At 31.8% G+C, this 23,198-nt stretch overlaps 1 protein-coding gene across 1 annotated transcript; it reads left to right on the top strand.

The window, feature by feature from the left end:
* The first annotated feature begins 16,090 nt into the window (after positions 1 to 16,090).
* On the top strand, positions 16,091 to 16,909 carry LOC149542260 (uncharacterized). Its single transcript, XM_089795708.1, has 2 exons — positions 16,091 to 16,621; positions 16,712 to 16,909. The coding sequence occupies exons 1-2, from the start codon at positions 16,091 to 16,093 to the stop codon at positions 16,907 to 16,909; spliced, it is 729 nt and encodes a 242-aa protein (XP_089651834.1).
* Positions 16,910 to 23,198: the final 6,289 nt, after the last annotated feature.

Here is a 23,198-nt window from a genome sequence, read left to right on the forward strand (position 1 = left end):
CTCCAGAAATGTTTTCCTCAAACATGAGCTATTTCTCATTTTTGGAGTCTTGATTTGGGTAGGGTTGTGATATAATGACATTTCGTTGTTTTAGAGAAAAACAATTTGTAGGGTAGTGAAGATCCAAATTTTAGAATATAGGACAAGTGGTAAAATAAGAGCCTTTAGTTCACAATTTTGGAGATGAAGGAATCTTCTATGTTCGATTTTAGAACTTCGCTTGCGATTTCATAGCTCATGATTTTTTGGCAGCTCAATCTCACGATTTCTCAAGTAATGAAGGAGTATTGTGTTAATTTCATGACTCCATAGGAGAAAGAGTTATTCAAAGCCATAATTGTGAAAATCAATGTTAAAAACTAAAAATGTAGAATTATTTCTTCAGCCTCACGATAGGAAATGCATATGGAATAAGCTAAGTACATTTGTTGCTCTTAAATTTGTACTAAATTAGATTTGGCAATAAATTTATGTTAGAGCATGTGAAAGGATGGTTGGAGTTAATGCATCTTCTGATCATTGTTAAAAGGGCATTATGATCTTCATTCACTAACAACATTCTTGTAGTGCAGTTTTTGTGTTTCTTGTGTACAAGTTTCAAAGATACTTAGCCATGGGATTGCCTATTCAAGCTTACAATGTAGAGGAGGACCCAAAGCTCGTCATGAAACCATATATAGCTCTAGCTCAAAAAGACTAGTTGAACATTCTCATTAGCATGTATGTAGTTTCCTGGGAATTATTAACCAACTATGCGAGCCTTGTCTATGACATCCATTAATTGGAACTTGAGGAAGTCAGGGCCGAAGTTCACACCATTGTTGCAAAGCTCGATGATCTTCAAGCAAATTAACATTTTGATGAGATTCTCAACATGATGTGAGAATTATAATTGTCTTATAAATTTTGTAATTTTTGTTATTGTAAATTTTGGTGAATGGTTGTAATTAGTTATTTAGTTAGTTTCATTTTGTAAAGGTCTGAATCTTTTTTCACCCTTTCATTTTCTATAAGAAAGGGTACTAGTACCTTAGAATATATATGCATGATATAAAACATGAGGAAAAAGATACAAAAGACATTGATAGATATGTATATATGCAACATAAGGTAGATATTGCAACCAATCACATCCCAATTGTACTCATTTTTAGAATCAATAAAAATACCATGTTTCCGTTCCAAAAAAAAAGAGAATTGATCATAAATGTGGTTGAATTTAAATTGTCTTCTTAGATTCATATTGTTGTTGATAGATTGAAATTGGGGAAAATCCTTGATAAACAAAACTCATATGCATGTTTTATGTAATTGGTCATCATCCTTTGAAGTTAAATACAATTAACTAGGGTTTTATGACTTCAAGTTCTTTGTCCAACAATTGATGTTAGTGTGCCCATCTCCAAAAAAATTGATATCTATAATAAATATTTTAATTGAATCTATTATCCCACTAGAAAAGGATATGTCTTTGATTCCTTCTAAACAAAAGAAAAGTTTTGTGGAAGGTGACATTCTTTATCTTACCCACACACACACACACACACACACACACACCTTATTTCAATTCATTACTTATATACATTCAAAACACTCTTAAATTTGATTTCTCCTTGAGAAAACACTTTCCCACTCAAGAGTATGAGTTAAAAGTCTGCATTATTGATCTTTAAGTCTGAGTTAAAGATCATTACTTATATACACTCTTAAAGTTAAAGATCTTTAAGTTTAAGTTTTGTGGAAGGTGACATTCTTTATCTTACCCACACACACACACACACACACACACACACCTTATTTCAATTCATTACTTATATACATTCAAAACACTCTTAAATTTGATTTCTCCTTGAGAAAACACTTTCCCACTCAAGAGTATGAGTTAAAAGTCTGCATTATTGATGTTAGTGTGCCCATCTCCAAAAAAATTGATATCTATAATAAATATTTTAATTGAATCTATTATCCCACTAGAAAAGGATATGTCTTTGATTCCTTCTAAACAAAAGAAAAGTTTTGTGGAAGGTGACATTCTTTATCTTACCCACACACACACACACACACACACACACACCTTATTTCAATTCATTACTTATATACATTCAAAACACTCTTAAATTTGATTTCTCCTTGAGAAAACACTTTCCCACTCAAGAGTATGAGTTAAAAGTCTGCATTATTGATCTTTAAGTTTGCCTCAAGAAGCATAAGTATAGGTACAACCACCTAGGGTTTGCAGAGCCAAAAGTTTGGAGATTGAAAAATTGTGTTTCAATCTTCTTCGTTGACCAATATTGTATTGAGATTACTAGCATCAAGTAGGAAAGGCTTGTAGGAATTCAACAAACAAGTTTGAGAACTAACACACATATCCATGTACATCAATCATATAAGTCAATAAATTTGAATTCATAAAAAATATAGATGTATGTTCAACTATACCAACCTGTGGAAAACATAATTCCATCGCTTATCTCAGTCTTCATTAGCTTATCTCTTTCCATGATGCAACACAATAAATAATAGCTAACACCTTCTACAATCTTGGATTCTATCATGACTGCAAAAACATTGCCTACACAAAGCATATGTATAAATTTCATGCACATGAGTATAAATTATAAATTGAACAAAATTATGAAACAAAAATTTGTATGTACATACCAACTCTAATTAATCCTGAAATATGTTCATAATTAGTAGAAATCAATGGAATATCATCAAAGTTTTCATCCTTAGATCCATTCGTATTAATAACACCTATAGGAACCTAATTCCATTCACCCACATTATTTTTTTCTTGATTAATGCAACTACCATAGTTTTGATCAATGCAATTAGGGAAAAAACATGAGTAATCTCTATTGTATAATAACCACACATTACTATATTCACTCATAAATAAATGCAAAGATCATGTATTTTCCACCCTCTCGCATGCATGCATTGATCTTCTATCGACACTTGAATGTAAGGTCCACATATGTATAAAAGAATGAGTTAAACATGTATACATAATATATATGGATATTCAAAATAATTGATTCACCTAAGATATTAAATATACATTTGATTCAATTTATTTTAAATTAATTTAGCATGTGATACATCTATACCAGATACCTCCCAATGCACTCTGAATGATATGACTTGATCTACTTGTGATGATGTGTTATCCGTATTTGTCACCATAAAGTGAATTTTGTACCACTCAACTATATAATGAGAATTATTAATGTGAAATCCTTGATAGTTCATTTGATACTTTCTTAAAGTGTGTTTGATACAAGCTCCATTACCATCATGCTCACCCTTTCCATGTCCACTCTTGAAAAAACCCCAAATGCGGTATATTTTGGTATTGATGATACCTACATAATGCATAAAATGGCACAACTAATTTAAATTGTGTTGCATATCCATCTAACCATACAAAATATTTTTCTATTTTTATGCCTTAGTTTTCCATATATTCAAAAAATGTCTTAAAATAATGTTCCACAAAATGTGTGTCATGTTCTTTATCATTGCTAATGTAAAAGTGATCTTATTTTTTAATGACTCATGATTGATTTGTACTTTGCACACCATCCAAATCGATTTGTGCATGTTGACCATAATAGTGACCTGCTCTGTAAAGTAGTATTCTACTTGAAGTTATTTTTGAGAAACAAAAGAGTGATTCTCTGCAAAGTCAACAATAGATAATATTGTTCTAAGTGGGAAAGTTTCTCTTAGTATTTGAAACTATTCTACTTGCCACTTAGAAAAAAAGACATAATATATATATGGTTGAATCAATTTACAAAAAAATGACATAAATTTTGTAACAAGTGTCTCGTCCTCTACATATTCCAACCTTGTTGATTCTTTCCCAACTTTTGTTTCAGACTTTATGTACTTATATCTCTTACATTTTACTATCCTCATCATATAAATATCTTCATCTCTTAAAGAAAATTTAGTTAGAGTACCATTCTATTTCACCTATTGCACGATCATCTAATTTGTCACATAAGATTGATGTTATGAATTGGCTTGATCATTTAGGAAAAGAATTTTGAGAACCACCACTTTCTTCTAGCATATTTCAAAACCCTTGATAGTACAGATCAAATTCAACATGATATCGATAACAAGTTTCAAAAGATTTATTTATCTTTGAACAAAATATGGCTTCATTCTTTCAAACATTGTTGTCCAATATTTATGTCAGGATTTACATTACAAAATGAGAGAAAAAATTCATATTGTGTGACATCCAACCAATGTTTTGCATGCTATAAATATTCCTTAGGCCCAATCCTCTTCTTGATGAAATCTCTTCTATTTGGTGAAGGAAAAGTATTATCAATCCAAAATTGAATAACCAAGTTCTTAACAATTTCCTAAATCCTATCAGATCAAGAAGCTCTACATGTACTATCATCCAAATTGTTTCTCATTTTCAAATAATATGATACTATCTTCCTATTATACCTGATATGAGATGAAAGTGAAGAGATCTATCTTTTTTGAGGCATTTTCTTATTTAAAATAGATGTTAGTATCACTCTTCGTAAAATGGATCTATCTACAGATCTAGTTATTTCCCAATGGAATGCAATCCTTCCTTAAAATTTTAAAAAATATATTTGTATAGGTTATAATTTCTCCTCTTTTTCATACTTGTATCTACACCCAACATTTTTAATTCCTCTTATAATTCAGCTTTAAGAAGTGAAATTGATAACAATTGAGTTTTTTTCGCTACATCAAAATTCTCAAATTGTGAAATTATTTCCTTAGACTTTTTATTCAATATCCTCTTCATAGTATTTATAGATTGACTAGAATATTCTCTCATTTTTTACACATCCATTTCAATTAAATTATTTATGTTTCTATGATTATTTTTTCTCTTGAATCATTGAGCTACATTAATATTCTCATTTGTTGCTTGATCTTGGGCTATAAGAAAAATATGAAAAATAAGTCTTAAGGGGACATATATACATGTAACTTGAAATATTATATAATTTTATCTAGATCCCAACATGTAAAAATATCATAAATTTAACTTTTAATGAATGAAAGAGCTCAATGCACATACTTCTTCGATCTTGTGATGAACCTTCTTTAATATCCATTGCTTCAACTTCAATTTCCTCCTATCCAACATTTCCATCATCAACTATTTCACACATGATAACAAATGAAATAAACCACTCGTAAGGGGAAAGGTCTCTAAAATATGTTCTAAAGTTACAAAGCTTGCCTAAATCTAGAGAGAGATTGTACTTGCGAGAGATGTTGTACTTGTTTGAGCTTGGGACAACCCTTCTTCTACCTCTGTAAGTTGTCTTTGTTGAGTATGTTCTACACATGTACATGTACATAATTATTTTAGCCATTAAACCACTTTGAATCTTAACACTATATACTAAATTGAACCTTGAACCTAACACTTTTAACCAAATTAGACCCTCACATAAACTAAATGGACCCTTAACCATAACTCTAAAATAGGTCAAACTTAACATACAATTAAATATATATTTGAAATGCTAAACCCTATCAACTTTAACCTAATTGAATACCTCGCCCATAATGTTAAGACCTAATCCTAATGCTAACAGTAATACAAACCCCTAGAACATAAAACAAATTTGAAATTTATCTCTTTACTAAATTGAACCCTCATAGAGAAACTAAACCAAACTAAACCCTTGTGCATATAAAAATATATTTAAACCAAAACCCTAACTTTAAATTTGTTCAAACTTGACGTATACAAAATTTATCCAAACATAGAAATAAAATTATACCTCCAAAATCATAAACCCTATTGCTAACCCTTTTTGGTGCCCTTATCCTAAATGTTTATACTTAATCTTAAAATGCTAAAGCTATATATCATGATGCTTATATAGACTCATAAACCTAACTTTAATTTCTAATTCTCACCCTAATTGTGAACCATCATCATGTAATCATAAATACAAAACCCTAACTCCAAATGGTGATACTTTTAATAGTAACCCTGATTGCTAAATCATATTCCTAATTTAATAAACCCACATTAGTGTAAATTATAAACCCTAGATCCTAGATAGATTAAGTTAAATGATAATCCTAATTTCAAACCCTAATCTTAAACGGTAAATGCTCGCTAAATTCTAAACCACAATCACAACCTTAATATATTTAATGTGAACATAAATGATAAACCCTAATCCTAAATATATATAACTCTAAAAAAATTGTACTATAAAAAAGACATGTACTAGGAAAAAGATTGTACATGTGTACTGTGCTTCCTTCTATAGTATCTTGCTAAACTTTTTCAACAATTTTTTTTCTTGTTCCTTTGTTCTATTTTGTGTAAACTTGCTCTTTTATTTTTTTGTCCCATCGCAAATTCTTTTACAAAATTTGAAAAAAGACAAGTTGAATATATTTCCTCCCAATTGAAGTCCAAATTATATGATTAATTGTAACTATAAAATGAAATAATTGATTATTTATTTATATGGAAACCATGAAATTGTAAAAAAAACCAAATAGGTCAACACAGACTACATCTACCAACTTATCTTAGCCAACTTGCCAACAGAGAGTAACTTTATCTTCTGATGGAGAAAGGGTTGGTTGCAATATTAGATTGCAGAGAGTGGTAGACCTCGATTTTGGGTATGTTTTTTGATTAAAAGATATGTGTAAGAAAGGAGAGGACTAGGAATGTCTTAGGAGTGTTGAAGGTATCCCAAAGATTGAGGACCAAGGGAACACTTAGTAAGGAGTTTACCAATGACTATCTCCAAATTAGTGACTATAACTATCACTATTTGATAGTTTTAAAATCATAGAAGTTCTCAAAGTGTTTGTTGAGGATTGATAAGGTTCTTTGGAGAGGAGATGAGGGTGCGATTGGAGTGTTCTCTTAAAGCTGAGGATGAAATAATGTGATGAATAGTAGATTCAAATAAGGGTGTGATAGGAACTTTTTCAAAATGAATAAAAGGTTGGTGTGGAGAGTCACATAGGCATGGTAATGCATTGAGGGTTGGTATATGAACCATGAAGTTTGTGTAAGGTGGAAGCCCATTGAATGGGAGGATAGAACCTAGATATGATCAATAGGAGAGTGGGATCCTAATTCATCTATCAGACAATGAGTATGGTCACGAGAATGGGAAATGTTAAATGCATGAAATCATTCAATATGAAAGTTGGAAATAGTTTGAGGGTTGATCAAAGGTTGGTCTGATAAAGTAATTGAGTTGGTGCTTAGGGTAGGAGGAGTGAGAATAGAGTTTAAATCATATGGGAGAAAGATCAAATGTGTGAGAATCTCATTGACTAGAGAATGGTGTGTGTGAGAAGTCCAAGGTGTGGACATAAAACTTGAATGTATGGTGACTCATGATGAAGGTGTAATCAATAGATGGATTGATCCAAAATTATTGAGTATTTGATGTTTGAGTATCTATGAAGTGAGTAGGTGTTTGGATGTTTGAGGAGAATGGACAAGGTGCGTGGCCTAAATCATTGATTGATCTTAAGGATCTTAGATCCTGATTAGTTGAATGGACCCTAGTATTGATCCAATAAGTTAAGTTTGAATAGTGATTTTGGAAAGGGGGGATGATGTTAGAAGTTGTATCTCAAACCTTGAAAGGTGATTTGGCCCAATAGGAAGTTGGGTCACTTTAGCCTCTACATCACTATCTAATCTATCTAGTTGAACTGGAACATAATAGAAAACCCCTTGTATTGCTACAAAGTTTTCTAGTAAACATGGTCTAATGAAGACATTGAAATCTTTAGTGTTATTATTGAGAATGATATGTTTAATTCTATGTGTGTGTGTGCGCGCGTGTACTACCTTTATTATGGCTCCCCTTAAATTGGAGGACACATACAATCCTCAGGTAGACATGTATTGCTATCAATTCCCAAGAGTGTGAACATAACACTAACATTCTTAATTACTTTAAATTGTTTGATGACATAAACTTTTTCAAAGTTACAATAAGGAGTGCTCATAAATCACTGACTAGTACAAATTGTAATATATTAGTTACTATTGGAACTTCCTTGTGGTCCAAGTGGATTGAACTAAAGAAGGCATGATTCGATAGGTTGTTAAACTATAGAAACTACTTTGTAGTATAGATTTGTCTACCTTAGATATATAAATATCTAAAAAAAATCAAATTCTTCAAAACACATTTTTGAGTGTTTTTTTACTAGGCTAGTCTAGAATATACTAGACCAAACATGTTGCTATGAATCAAGCATGATATTCCTATAGATTTACTAGAGATTTGAGTAAAATAGAACACAATTGCTTTTTATATAGAGCCTTTTGACAAAAGTAAATTTGATAGACACCATCTAATATGACAACCGTTCATTTACAATTCAAGGAACTATGATGTTTCTAACAAATGGTTGTGACAAGAAACAATTGTGCACAAGCTTGAATAGAAAGAAAACAACATTTTTTTATCAATAGTGCTCATAAAACATTTCATGACATCATGGAGCTACAAAATTTCCAAAAATATTGTTATTGAAAGGATACTACTTGATACTTCACATCATATTTAATAGCTCCCTTAAGAAGGTATTGGAACTGCCGAGAGTAATATAAGTTAGAAAACTAAGAAGGCCTTTAAGTAATATCCAAATATGGAACAAAAGAATCACAACATTGTTCAAGTAAAATCGAAATGTTTAGCATGTTAAATTCACCATCCATCATGCATTTGGAAAATAAGAACATATACACTATCAAAAAGATCTAAACTTTTTCTAAATGGGTTGCATTAGTAGAAAATAAGTCAATATTATACAACTGCCCCCAAATACTTTTACAGTCTAAGTAAAATTAATTTCAAGAGATATAAATTTAAACCCATGTCTTATTAGATCTTACTAAATATAATCAATCTACCATATACTTTCCTATGGATTGGTTCTTTCATTTTGAGGTCCACCATACTAAACGTTCCTTACAAAAATTGCTACCATGAGGAAAATGAAGCATATAAATTCGTTTAAACAAGACAAGGACTCAATGTATCACTTGAGCTAATCAAATTACCCTACTCTAAAATTTTCAAATTAATTTGTTGATTCCTTTTAACTAACAAATAAAGGCCTTTCATTTAGCTTAGCTTGGAACAATATAATTAGGGCATTAAGATAATCCAAACTTAGATAAGTTCAATGTAAGTGAAAACACATTCAAATAATGAGAGACAATATCATCTAGAAAACCCCATTCTTCAAACGGGATTTCCTTATCAATCTCCTCTTTCCATAGTTCAAAATAGCCCTTCATTATTTGGGCCAACATTTTTGTTGTCACGAAGAAACCCTAGTCGTAGGAATTGCAATTGAATTAACTGAGGGAGTGGGAGGAGGAGGGGGGTGTCTTTATTTAAGTTCAACAAGTTTGGGGTTCATCATACAAGGAAGAATACAAGGCATAAAGACCTTTAGGGAGTCCCATGTGGGCATATTGTTTTAGGTGGGCATTCCCACAGTTCTAAATTTTTTTCTTTTTACATACAATAAAGTTGTCAAGCATTCTATACATTTGGGCAAGATACATAGAAAAGAAAAGAAATAGACAAAAGAAGCAAACAAAAGGAAATGATATACTTCACGTGCAATGTCTCTTCCATCTCTCACAAGATATGCTATTGAATTTTTCGTAGCTTTTTAAAATAGTCTCCGATGACATCAAAGTTTTGACTCCTCTGGTCATTGGAATTTTGATTTCGTCAGGCATGATTGTAAGAAAAAAAGGAAAATTCACACAAAAATCCTTCTACATCAGCATTTTATACCAAATGTATTAGTGACTCTGAGATCCTTCAGCAAAGGGAACACCTTGTCATCTTTATAGGTACTAGCATTAATATTTTCTCTTGCCTATTGCTTTATGACATGGAAGAAAAACACCAGACAACCTTCCTAAGGCCTGAAAATTCTATTATTCCATTCTCTCTAGACATTCCAAGCAGTGAATACGAGAATCTGAGGCAATAGTCAACATAGATTGGGTGATTAGAGGGCTATTGCGCTAAATTACATTACCCAATTCACCAGTAGCAAGCAAATAATAAGAGACCATACTTAATGGTCAATCTACAATGAATAAATAAGTGATCTACATAATCAACACCTTCTTTGCACAAAGTACATCTATTGATAAGATGCAATCCCTTCTTGGTTAGGTTATCTATGACCAGAATTCTCCCATGAACAACTACCCACTAGAAGCAATTGATTTTGGGGATTGTCTAGGAATCCAAACATAATCCCAGTGGTTGTTATACTCAACATCCACTTCAAGGGGCATATAAGAAATTTTAATGGAAAACAAACCAGAGCAGTTATGTCTCCAAATCCATCTATGTCCCATATCATGAGAGAAGAGGTCACAATCTAGCAGAGGAGAGATCCATAAGATTCTCCTTGCAAATTTCAGGAAACCTATGGGCCTCACCATCATTTGACCAAATGGCCACTAAATCTTTCCAAGTAGCTTTTCCATTACACCAGCCGAGGTGGTGTTGCCTGGATATCAAAAATTTGAATTTTTAAAATCCTTGCCATTTAAAACTATGGTCATTCCTTGAAAGAACCTCTCTTTAAGAATTAAAATGGTTTCTTCTCCTCAATCGTTTTAAACACTTTTTCCTTTCAAATATCTTTGGCTTGTTCCCAACTCCATCCAACACTTCGAATTTTTAAAATCCTGTTCCCAAGTCAAAAGTTTTCGCAGGTTAATGGAATAAACCAAAATACGTATTTTCAACCAAATCATTAACCATTAACATTTAAAAAGGTTAATGTTTGGGATCCAAAACATGTATTCTGAACCATTAACCTTAACCTCTCATCCAAAAAGGTTAAGGTTTGCGATCCAAAATACGTATTCTGAACCATTAACCTTAAACTCTAGTCCAAAAAAGTTAAGGTTAGAGGCTCAAAACATGTATTTTGGAGGTAGTTATTAACCTCATTGTCCAAAAATTTAAAATTCCATATGTAATTCAAATGGAGTAATGTTTTTGCGAAAAAAAAGAAATAGGTTTGAAAGGATCACTTCGCTATCATCTTTCAACAAATGAAGACAGTTCCTTTGAATTGAAGAGCATAGCCAAACGTCAGAATTCCATTGACAAACTTTATGAAGACAGTTCCTTTGAATTGAAGAGCGGAGCCAAACGTCAGAAGTCCATTGACAAACTTTATCTTCCACCCAGTTTGCACAATCTGGAGATCAGCGGCATATGAATGAAAACAGCGAGGAAGCATGTAAATTGTTTTTATAACATCGTTCCCATTAGTGAAACCAAAGGCATAGTACACAGTTTATGTTGATTAAGAAATTCGAAAATCTCAATCAGCAGCGTGGGTATGGTGATGAAAAAGCATTGTGGAAAGAAAGAGTCGCAGATATGAAGCTCGGGAATCGGTTTGAAAAGTCAATGAAGAAAACCATCCATCACTTCCACCCACAAATGTGCAAGTTTGGTTGCAGATACGTGTTAATGGAGCTATGGGAAATGCACGTGAGTTGTTTGACAAAATACTCACGGAATGACAATTCAAGTATTGAGAGAGGAAAGACCATGCCTGCAATCTGTTTGACTGAATGCCTTGTCTAAACATGGTGGAAATGAGCATGGATACCAGTCCATCACCGTTCATATATGCATATAGGTTCTCATTTTTGCTCATTCAGATATTGCGATCAAATGAGTAGACCCCCCAGAATGGGAGAATGCACAGGGTTTGAGCATCAGTACAATGAGCCCATTCTTGTGGAGACTATTATGAGAACAACAGTGATATATATCAGCAAAGCACAGGCCTCTTAATTTGACATCCAGTATACAAGTATGGAAAATTAGGAAACTTTGACAAGGCACATGAGCTGTGTAACAAAATGCCTCAAGAATGTGTTTTAATGGAACGCTATGATTGCAGGATATACACAAAATGGATTTGTTGAAAACACTCTAGAAAGTGTCAAGCAAATGCAATTCCATTGTAAAGCCAGATTCCACAACCTTGCCAGTATCCCTCCTGCCTATGCATAAATGGGAGCTTCAGAATAGGGTATCGACGTATATCAAAGCATGATGGAAGAAGAGTGGTTGCTAGATATTATAGTCAGAAATGCTCTGACAGACATGTACGCAAAATGTGGACAGGGAACCAGTAAACTGTTTGACAGAATGCCTCAAGGCAATCAGGAAGACATGGCTTGCCCATTTAGCAATAAAGAAGTCTCGGGTGCCAATGAATCAAAATATTTGAAATTCAGAGGGATTGTGAGCTAAAAACTCAACATGAATGAGTTCACACTCATCAAATCTGAGGTTCATATAAATGTATTTTCTTCCACCGTCAAAGTGTAGAGACGACAGGGTGGAGATGAGTCAGTGAAGAAGTGAGCAATGTGTTTGATATTATGTCCAAATCGATTCAATGGTGTCAGCGTAAAAAATGCAGACAAGGATCGATAACCACTTTGAGGAATTGGTCATCGGGGCTCATGGCTGAGATTGTCTTTATCTCTATACCATATAAAGTATCAAATGCCCGAAACAGTGATAATGTTCAATGAACAGCCAGAGAACCAACTGTCCAATGTGAACATGCGCAAGGGTTGGGTAAAATAGAGAGCATTGGAGCAAGGGAGACTGTGCTTTCATCGATCCAGCACCCAATGATGATTAAAATGTAGCAGTCACATATATGGTAACGGTTCAAGAAGTTAAGTTTGAAGACGATGAGCGGGAAGTGTTTGATTTAATGCTCAATCATGAATGCAAGATAAATCACACGGTCCTTATGAGAATATTTTATGAAAACACCAGATATGAATATATAGTTAATGTATGTGGTTTGGAGAAGAGCATTCAAATTCTGTAGTGAGTTAAAACTCATTTGTCACCCTTGGTTTGGCTTGCATAGCATTGATATAGAAGACACGATTATGTGAGGCATTTAGAGCATATTAATGCGTCTAAATTGGAGCGGGTGGTGAATGTTTGAAACACTCGACACTAAGGGTCCATTTGGCTGCAGGAATATAAAAATGGGAATCGGAATACCTATTCTAGAATACTTATTCTTGAATAGGAAATGGGGTTACATATTCCTATTCTTGTTTGGTTCACTTAGAATTTGATGTGGAATACACAAATTCAAAAATTTATGTTTTCTAAAATAGAAAAAATTGGAATAGGAATACGTATTCCTATTCCATCTATTTTGGTGGAATAACAAATCCTCATTTTTGGGCCAAAATTGGAATACGTATTCCAATTTCGATTTGGTGCATCCAAACAGAGAATTCAAAAATTTAAGAATATACATATGCCTACTCCACTTGTATTCCCGTTGCCAAACGGGCCCTAATGGAAGGAACAGATTGCGGAGAAATATTGAAAATCATTACAAGATATGGAATGAATATGATGGGCAGAGCATAAGTTATATTCATTTACACCTTATGAATGGGTTACCTAAAGGAAGAAGTCAAATAGATCATGCAAGCATGAGGAATAGACCATCACTAATTTGATGAGTGTTAGGGAGGAAGTGTTGTCTTGCATGAGGATGATGAAGAATATGAGAAGGTGCCAAATAGATGTTAATGTTTGAATAGAAGATACAATGTAATGAGATGTAATCTCGGACTCCACATATTGAGCATTCCCTCCATATTGATAGCCTCATGCTCTTGACCTCTTCATGAAAAGAGGGATATGTGTTCGTCAATAAAGTGATGTAACTTGAATAAACCATTCAAATGTCAAAAGGAGATCGACAAGGATTGCTTATTCAATCTTCCTCTCAAAAGGTGTAAGATCTCAATTTCAGGTCATACTGGTTAATTTTGTAGAGGTTAATTAACCTTACCCAAACTACATATTTTGGAGGTAGTTCTTAACCTCCATATCTATATATGGAGTCATTTTTGGCTTTGTAAGGGGACTATTTGGACTTTTGAATAGGAGAAGACTTAGGTTAGAATTTTGGTGATAAGATAATATTTGGAAAGTGTGTACAAATTTTATCTTTGTAATCGAAAATTCCTCTTAGGTTCTTGGTGCAAGAAAATAAAGGAAAATGCTATTTGAGTTCTCTTTTTTCAAAATCTAAATTGTTAAAAATGTTGATTCTCTTTGCAGTGAGCATTCTCACAGTAATGTGCAGATGTTAATAGTTCTCAAGCGTAGATCTTGATTGTTGTTATTAGTGGTTTTAAGTTAGTCTAGGAAAGCTTTGAAGTCGTGTGGTGCATTTGTCATCGTTGGCTTTCTATTTATCTTTTAAAGTTTGATTTCATCCTTATTTGAAAAACTTCGAAATTATATCATACGAGGGAGCTGCCCCTCTAAACGCAGAGGAATGCCGCATATCAAGGGCCTATCCAATTGTTGTGAACAATTTGCCTCATACACTTCGTTGGGTCATTTTTACAGTGACAAATCTGTTTACCAATAGGTGGTAATCCACCTTACCTCCCAATCTAGTAGTGAGCCAATCCTTAACATGGGACAAAGCATTAATCTTTCGAAAAGGGGATCTTGTAGTCCATAAATTTGACAAAAAAATTGGCTCTCTTACTATTTCCAATAATTCTTTTGTTACCATTACAAAAGTTATTTTTTATATTTAGAATATTGTTCTATAGTGGAGATCCCCCAAAAGTCCCCATGACAAAAAGAAGTATCTCAATAGTGCAAGTATTTATCTTTTATCATCTTAGTCCACTCCTTGTTGCCCTTAAGAAGGTGCCACCCCACTTTAGAAACCAAGGCTCTTTCAACAATCTAATATTCCTTAAATCCAAACCCTAACAAACTTGGGAGAGCACACTATTTCCCATTTGATCAAATCCATACAAGATTTACCCTCGGTCCCAATCCAAAGAAATTTCCTCTGTATATTCTCAATTTAATTAATAATCAAGGTTGGGATAAGAAAAAGAGAGAGGAAGAAAACATGGGTACTCTAGAGGCAGGGCTTTAGCAATTAAACTTTACCTCCAGGGCTTACAAGTTTCCCTTTCTAGTCAACAACCTTCTTATGAAATATTCCAATTAGGTCATTCTAGAAGTTTAGGGGAGGAAACTTTCAAGTAAGGGGAAGGCCTACGTAAGTGTTAGGGAGATAAACAATACTTCATCCTAAGATTATAGAGATTTTAGTTAGAACAAATATCTTAGTATTGAAGTACAAGTTACTGTTCTAATAGTGTGAGAAAAGAAGACATCAATTCCATGATATCAATATTTTAGTAATAATTAAGATAAATATGTGGGAAATGTCTAAACTCATTACAAAAGTATTCCTAAAGGCATATAAAATAAATTTCACGAAAGGTGACACCGAAAGAAAAAAATAACAATATCATCAGAAAGGACAAGTAAATAAAGAACTCCAACAAACCAAACAACTAAATAATCAACACAAACACAAACAACACATTTAAGAAGATATTTAATATATATATAAATTGTTCGATAAATTTGAATATACAACAAACAACTTAATTCCCAAAACAACTGAAAAACATTTATCCCTCACTTGAATCTTTTGTTCTACATTGTTTGTACGTACTAAAAACGAAAAATGTGCAATGGGTATAACACAATATTACACAAAATAGATGATATAGTTGTTTCTAAATAGTTATTACGTATAGATGTCGAACACACGCCAGACCCGAGCACGTCCACGTCTTCCACGGGCTTTATCTGATTTGGCTGCCACGTAAGCAATTTTTGTACCGCACAGGCTCGTGTATAGCACATTTTTCGCGTGCCAAGGCCGACATGTCATTCTTTCAATTTTATTATTATTTTATTCCCTCTTTGTTTTTCACCTCATATTTATTTAGAAGTTTATGGCAATATTTTTAGGTACCTTGTCAATTATTCCTTTTTAAAAGTCTGCAACAAAGAGACAAATTGGTGGGAGATTGTTTTTTGAGCCTGCAAAACTCAATCTGAGATATTTTTCCGCCAAAGAAAGAAAGGGCGAACTTAATTAAACAGGGAAAACTATGGTTGCCCAATCATTGCCGGTGGGCAAGAGCATTTCTGTTCAAAGATCTCTTCTTCATGGTAATGTGAAGCCGCAACCAGGTCAAAAATCATTGAGGGCTTCTTTAATTTCTCATAGAAAAGATGTCATTAATGCCAGATTGGCCACGAAAGAAATGAGTTCTAAACCAAGGAAATCCGCTGAAAAGTTTGTTAATCTTTCACCGATTTCACAAGAAAATAATTTAGGGAAAGCTGGATTTGTTGAAGAAACCATGAAATTGGGTCCTACTTCGATCTTTGCAGACGACCAAGATAGTGAAGAGCAAACTGGTGTTTCTGTAACTTCAGAGAAGCTCGATCAATGGATGGTAGGGTCTGTTATGGAGATAGTGAGAAACATTCATGAAGCTCCATTTCTGTACTATGTATTTGAGAGAAATGTCCCTTCAACAACACCAAAGAGGCAGAGGTTAACTCAGGATGGGTTGAAAGAGGAAGATGGCTGGCCAAATCTTCGAAATTTGCTAAGAAATGTATTGCCCGACAGAGTAATTCTAGTCAAAAGGCTAGATCAGCATTCTTAGAATGCCAACGAATACTTAACTGATTCTGAAAGTGAATCTGGCAATGAAATGCAGGGTCTTGATAAGACAAGATGCACAGAGATTTGGGGTTTACTTGTTGAGGGCAGAGGTGTTGGATTGAACACATGTTACATTCTACAGAGTACAGAAATCATGTCAACACATGGATGTTGTACACAGTTCTCCCTCAAGAAAGCAAAATGCTTTGGGACATCTCCGCGTAACCAACTCACTCAATCATGGCTACTATGATCTGAAGCTAGCAATTTATTTAGAAAATGTACATAAATTTTTTTTTCATGAATATGCAGAACTATTAATTTAAACCTAGAATTAAAGTTGCTATATTTTTTATTATTCCTCTTATACCATAAAATAGAAAAAACAATAATTTTATTGGTTGATCCAACCATCACTAAGATGAGACAATTTAGTACACATTTTCATTTTCTTTCAAGAATCCTAATAATTAACTTTAATTATATAAAAGAATCTTAATAATTAACTTTAATTGTATAAAATCATTTAGAATAGCAAATAAAGGTACTTAACATATTTTATTCATTTATATCATCATATTTATAAATATATGATCCATACTAAAAACATTCAAATCTTTTTGAAATATTATCTACCATAATTTAAATGCTTGAATTAGCTTCTTAAAAAATCATATTCATTGTATTAAGAGTTTCTACATACTTTAAATTGCTTATTAAATAATCATGTGTTAATTTGAAGAAACATTCTATATTTATTACTTAGATTATATTTATTACTTAGATTACTCCTTGAACAATCATATGTATTAAATGTAAGGTTGGTTCTTAAGATTATTTGAAAATAAATTTCTAGAATCTTGTGGAAATCTTCTTTGAGTTGTTGGATGTGTCACACTAAACCTCAATTTTGGCTTGCAACACATTTCTCTTCTCCACAATACATAATCTTAGTTCGTTGGACTGGCTCTCGAGGAATCTTAGCAAAGGTTTATCACTTTTCTTCAGGATTACTTCATTCATGGTAGATGTGTCCCCCGATTATTCTTGTTACCGTCTCTCACTGGTAGATTTTTTTTTATGTTACATGTGTTTTAAGATGAAGAAAAAATGTTTGCACAACCACCTACTCCCACTTGGTTGAGTGTTGTGGAAGAGCACGAATTTTGTTTCAAACCCTATGCCACCTAAAGTGCAACGTATTTCCAAGTAAAGACAAAAATTTGGACATATTTTTCTTTTATGACAAACTTGTCGTTTCAAACTATTTTCAAAAATTTGATCTTTGTTATTACAAATGGAAGGGTGTGAAAAGCTTGTTGCTTGATGTACATGACGAATTAGCAAGCATGAGGAATTTTTTAAATTCTAAAACAATTTATTTAGTGTTATTTCTACTCTTGTTTATTGAGTGATGCAATGTACAAACTAAAATTTGTTCTAAATTGAATTTGGGAATAAGAATGTGTATTACTATTTTTGTTCCAAAATGAACATATGTCCATTCCTAAAAGAATTGTTATTAGACTATATTATTCCTATTTCCAATTTGACTTTTCCTTATTTGATAATTTTTTTTAGATCTGCTTCATTTTGATGACATATTGCATGTATGAGCTCCCATCCAAGACATACTCCATGATTGCAACAACATCCATTTGTCCTGGGTGCTGCTTGAGCTTGTGGGTTAGGGGATCTGTATACTCCTTCCCATTCACGACTTCATAGAACATGGTAGATGTTACTTATGCAAGAAAAACCAAAATGTTTGCATTCGAAGCATACAATGAAAGCAAGGATTGCACTAGTGGAAGTCCCGTTAGCGATGACAAGCCCCTCTTTTGGATGCAATGGCTTTCCAATTGGGTCGACCGGTGAGAAGCTTGACAATGTAGGACAATGAAACAAGGTCTCCTTAAGCTATAATGGTGCCCCTCAAAGATATTTTTGGTGCGATTCCTACATTCAACTTCTCCAATATTTCAAGCAACTCCCACCATATCTTAGAGAAGCCCTGCATTAGAGTATTCATCCTCACCAACATGGCCACTTGCATGATTTCAATTGGTAAAAGTGTTCCTTCCAAGTGGACACCTACATTGAGAAAACAAATGAGCTTCGTCTATAGCTAAGCTACTTGGTTTGTGTGCTAGGCATTTTCTATAACGGTTCCATGTATGTGATTAATTTTTTTTAAATAGATTAAATTCCTATTCCCTATTTCCATTCCAGTTTTTTACAACCAAACATTGGATTAACATGTTCTCAATCAAATTCTAGGTGAACCAAAAATGGCTGGAATAACAATTTTCATTTCCCATTTCCCATTCTCAATCCCCACTCTCATTCACATTTTCAATTCCAAGTCCCAATTCCTAATTCCTATGCCAACAACTAAATGGGCCCTTATTAGAGACTATAGATTTTGTACATTCAATAAATATGGTCAAAAAGGGAAGGATCATGCATGACAATAGTGGTTCTAATATATAGGCCAATTTAAGTAGGGTGAAACTATTGTTTATTGTACTAAATAATTGTTTTGATTCTAAAAATCTTTCTCTTTCTTAATTTCTAAAATGAAAATTAATATTATACAATAATACAAGGCAAATTTATTATCATGATCACCTAATTTTTGTGTTGCGGATCACAAATAATGGTATTTTTAGTCTAGGAGGCAAAGCATTTGGTAAAAGAAAGAAAATGACAAACCTAAACACATGATAGAGTATGATTTTGATTGTGTATTTTAAAAGAGATATAACAAATATAGTTGTGGTAGGAGGCAACAATTTTGCATAAAATTTGATGTTTAGATTGACCATAATTGATTATTCTAATTATAAATTTTTGGTGGGTTCAACTTTTAGATTTGTGAAGTGTTATTAGTATAACTAAACATTTCACTTGTCTGCATAGCATGAGAACCTTTATATTGTAGTACGTAATTCATGGGCATTAGTGGACTGAAAAAATTCATATATATTGAATTTGTTTTAATGTGTTAAATATGTTCTAATTTTATTGTTAATAGAATATTAAACTTGAAATTTCCAAATACAAGTTATTTTACATTTCATATTTTTTGGTTTATAAATTTAATTATTTTATTGTAAAATTAATTTAGTTCAATAGAAGTAGCAAGGTTACCCATGTAGAAAGAAACTTCAAGGGTATGGATCATAGATAATATGGATGCAAATTTTCTCATCAAAAACATGGGATTATGTTGAACTTTGATTTCAAAACACATTTCAGATAACCATAGAAGTAGAGTTGGATCTAAAGGAATTATTTGCAGCAGTTAAGCAAATTCATATCTTGCAAATTTGATAAAATACAAAATACTGCACATCAAACATTGTCTCTATAGTCGATGAGTTTAGAATAAATTGAAATTTTTAATGATTGTAAGAATAAGAACTTGAAAGAAGTCCTTGCAAAAGACCTTATAATCATTACAAGAAAATTAACTTTAATAATAATTATATTTCAGAAGTTGGGGCATTCTAAAAATTGAACTTAAGACCTCTCACACCAGAATTATACCACTATAGTTAAAGAAGAATAAAGACATAAATTCTGAATTTTTAAATATCTATATAAAGTTAAAAAATAATAAATACAATTTGTAGATAAAGAAAGTAAAATATTTATACTAATAAATATTGAAATGCTTTATGAAAATCTTTCCTTATCTAGATTAATAATTGAATAAAATATTTATCTTGGATTTTGCAATGATGTCTATATAAGTACATTATCTAATTAGCTTATAGTTACAACTTATGTTTTTTATGTTATTTATTAAACAACATTTAATAAACATGATGAGTAATCATTTATTTTAATCAAATTTTATGCCTATTTATTGTATAGAGTACTTAAGAGTTAACCTTATAAATTCTAACATTTTATTATTATCTATATTGATGTTAAATGAATTTATATTCAAACATAATTAAAATGATTGTTTCGATTAGTATTGTCTTTCTTTCATTGAATTAAACTATACTTTTTTCTTTTTCTTTTTAAATTTTAACTTTTCAATATTTATTAGAAGTTAAAAATTGAAAGTAGTTCAGTAATTTATAATTTAATAAAATTTTATCATATTTTTATTTACAAATCAATTATTCTAATAACAATACTTTAAACTAATTAACATATTATATATCTTATACATAAGATTTTGAAAATTTGTAACATGTTAATTAGTTTAAGATAACTTATATAAATTGAAATGAGTAAAATCTAACGAAGAAAATATAAGTAAAAATAATTAATTAAAATACAATCAAGTATAGCACCATTTAATGTTAAAATATGTACGAAAGTAAGTAGCACCATTTAGTGTTAAAATATGTACTAAAGTAAGTAGCCTTAGTCAATTAAATTAAATGCATTTTAAGACAAATCTATTCCATCTATGTTTTGTTGAAAATCATAAATTTTAACTTTTATTTACCGCTATGTCATAGACTCTACCATTAACATTATAGCCACGCCACAACAACACTTGTTTTTTTTCCTTCACATAGTATCAAATTTGGTCAGTGGATCTCACTTTAATCAAAATATTTCTCCATCAATTATACCAGCCAAACTTTTTGTGGACCAATCTCCTCAATTGTTAGTCCCTGCCTTAATATAAGGCATGAAACTTATGTTTTTGTTTGCCCCCCCCACCTATTAATTTTTCGGCGACAAATGCAAAATATGCCAAGGTTTGGAATGTCATATTTAATAAATCAATTATGATTTTCTATTTGCTAATTTTTTATTGTTTTAAACTGAATTTTCTAGGGTTTTGGTCTATTTTCATTAATAGAAAAACTAGAAAAACATTTATTAGTATGGTGGTGATATCTACCAATAGATCAATTGATTTGATGGTGTGAAAATTATGGAAGTAAAGGTGGGGTGCCACTCTTAACCGGTGCAACGGTATCCATCCATCTTCTCCCTGCAATGGTCAAAACCACCTTATTAAATATTAATGTTTGTTGGCTTTGAAAAGATTTTCCAATTTTGTAAGAGGGAATACTAATCTTAGTTATGACTTTTAAACCTTTACTTTTTTAATTAAATGTATGCATTATTCAGACCTATTTGCCCTTTTCGTTCCATAAGCATCTATAGAATCTAATTTGATGGTGTATGGTGCCCATTTGTGAATGTATTTATCTACTAGCACTTGCACCAGAAAGATGTGCAAAGGGTACATTGATAGGTTTTATTATAAAAGAAAAATTGAAGAGATGTAAAATTAAAGGAAAGATTTCAAATTGGTAGCATAGCAGTATTTTTTACATAGAGTAAAGACATATACACATCACTAACCTCTTTGGAGGTTCAGACATTGTTCAACTTTAATATTTGCTTTCTAGTTACCTTTAGATGTGATTAATCTTGATTTCACTAAAAAAGTCTATAAGTCCAATACTCTTCCTAGTTTAGAGTTAATTTTCTAATTCAGAGTTTGTTTAGTCCTTAGTCCTTATTGCATGGGGATGATCTGTGAATCTCTTAACTTTTTTAATTTCCTAATTCTTAGATCTTTCAAATCGTCAATCCTTCAATTGATGCATCTATTTCTACTATATTTTTGTAGCTTTACCTATGGGATTTGAGATCCTTGCACACACATTGTCATCCCAATGATCTACTATGCTTCCTATTCTTGCAACACCATAGATTACCTCTAGAAGTCACTCCAAAGTTTAATTTATACCAACCTTACCGAAGGTGCTTCAAACTGGTCTATTTCTTTTCTACTCTTTGACCCACTAGGAAGGATTTGTAATTCATGTCATTCCTTCAAGTAATTTTAATATCCCAACCAGTAAACTTTTTTTCTATTTGCTTTTTGTTTCCAAGGCTGTTATTTATTGCTTCCACTTAGTTGCTTCTATCTTATTGAGGAGGGAAATTGTTTCCATGTTCTTTCATTGAAATAACATTTTGTTCATTTCTTTCAAAGATCTCTTAAAGTAAGATTAGAGTTAGTTATGTGATTCAACTTATTTTCTATTCTTTGTTTTTTATTATTTAATATTATTATTACATTAAGTGTATTAAAATAATAAAAGGGTTCTTAAATTTTAAAAATGATTAATAAAGATAATTAAAAAAAAAAAAAAAAAAAAAGCTTTTAAATATTTTTGAATTGGTAGATTTTTTACTATCTAATTTTTAAAATATATTATTTATAAATTAATAAAATATATTTAAAATAATCAATTTATATTTTATGAGCTCTTCACATTAAGACTCAAAGAAGAACTTTAACATGTAAATTTTAATCTTTCAAAATCCAAATCTTCCAATAAATACTTTTGAAATCTCTTTCTTCTGTGAAAAGAGTGCTATTTTTATTGTAAATGCATCCTCTGTAAGAAACATAAGTGCATAAATTGGATAAACTAGCTAGATATATTATCTATTGTATGCAACATCTATGCTAAGGTTAACTTGGGGAAAAAATATCCTACCTATCAGTTGATGAGCTCAGGAAGCTTTCTAATGAATGATTCCTA

Source organism: Cupressus sempervirens, chromosome 8, assembly GCF_028749045.1.
Source record: "Cupressus sempervirens isolate cs-2001-9-10 chromosome 8, ASM2874904v1, whole genome shotgun sequence".
Taxonomy (NCBI): Eukaryota; Viridiplantae; Streptophyta; class Pinopsida; order Cupressales; family Cupressaceae; genus Cupressus; species Cupressus sempervirens.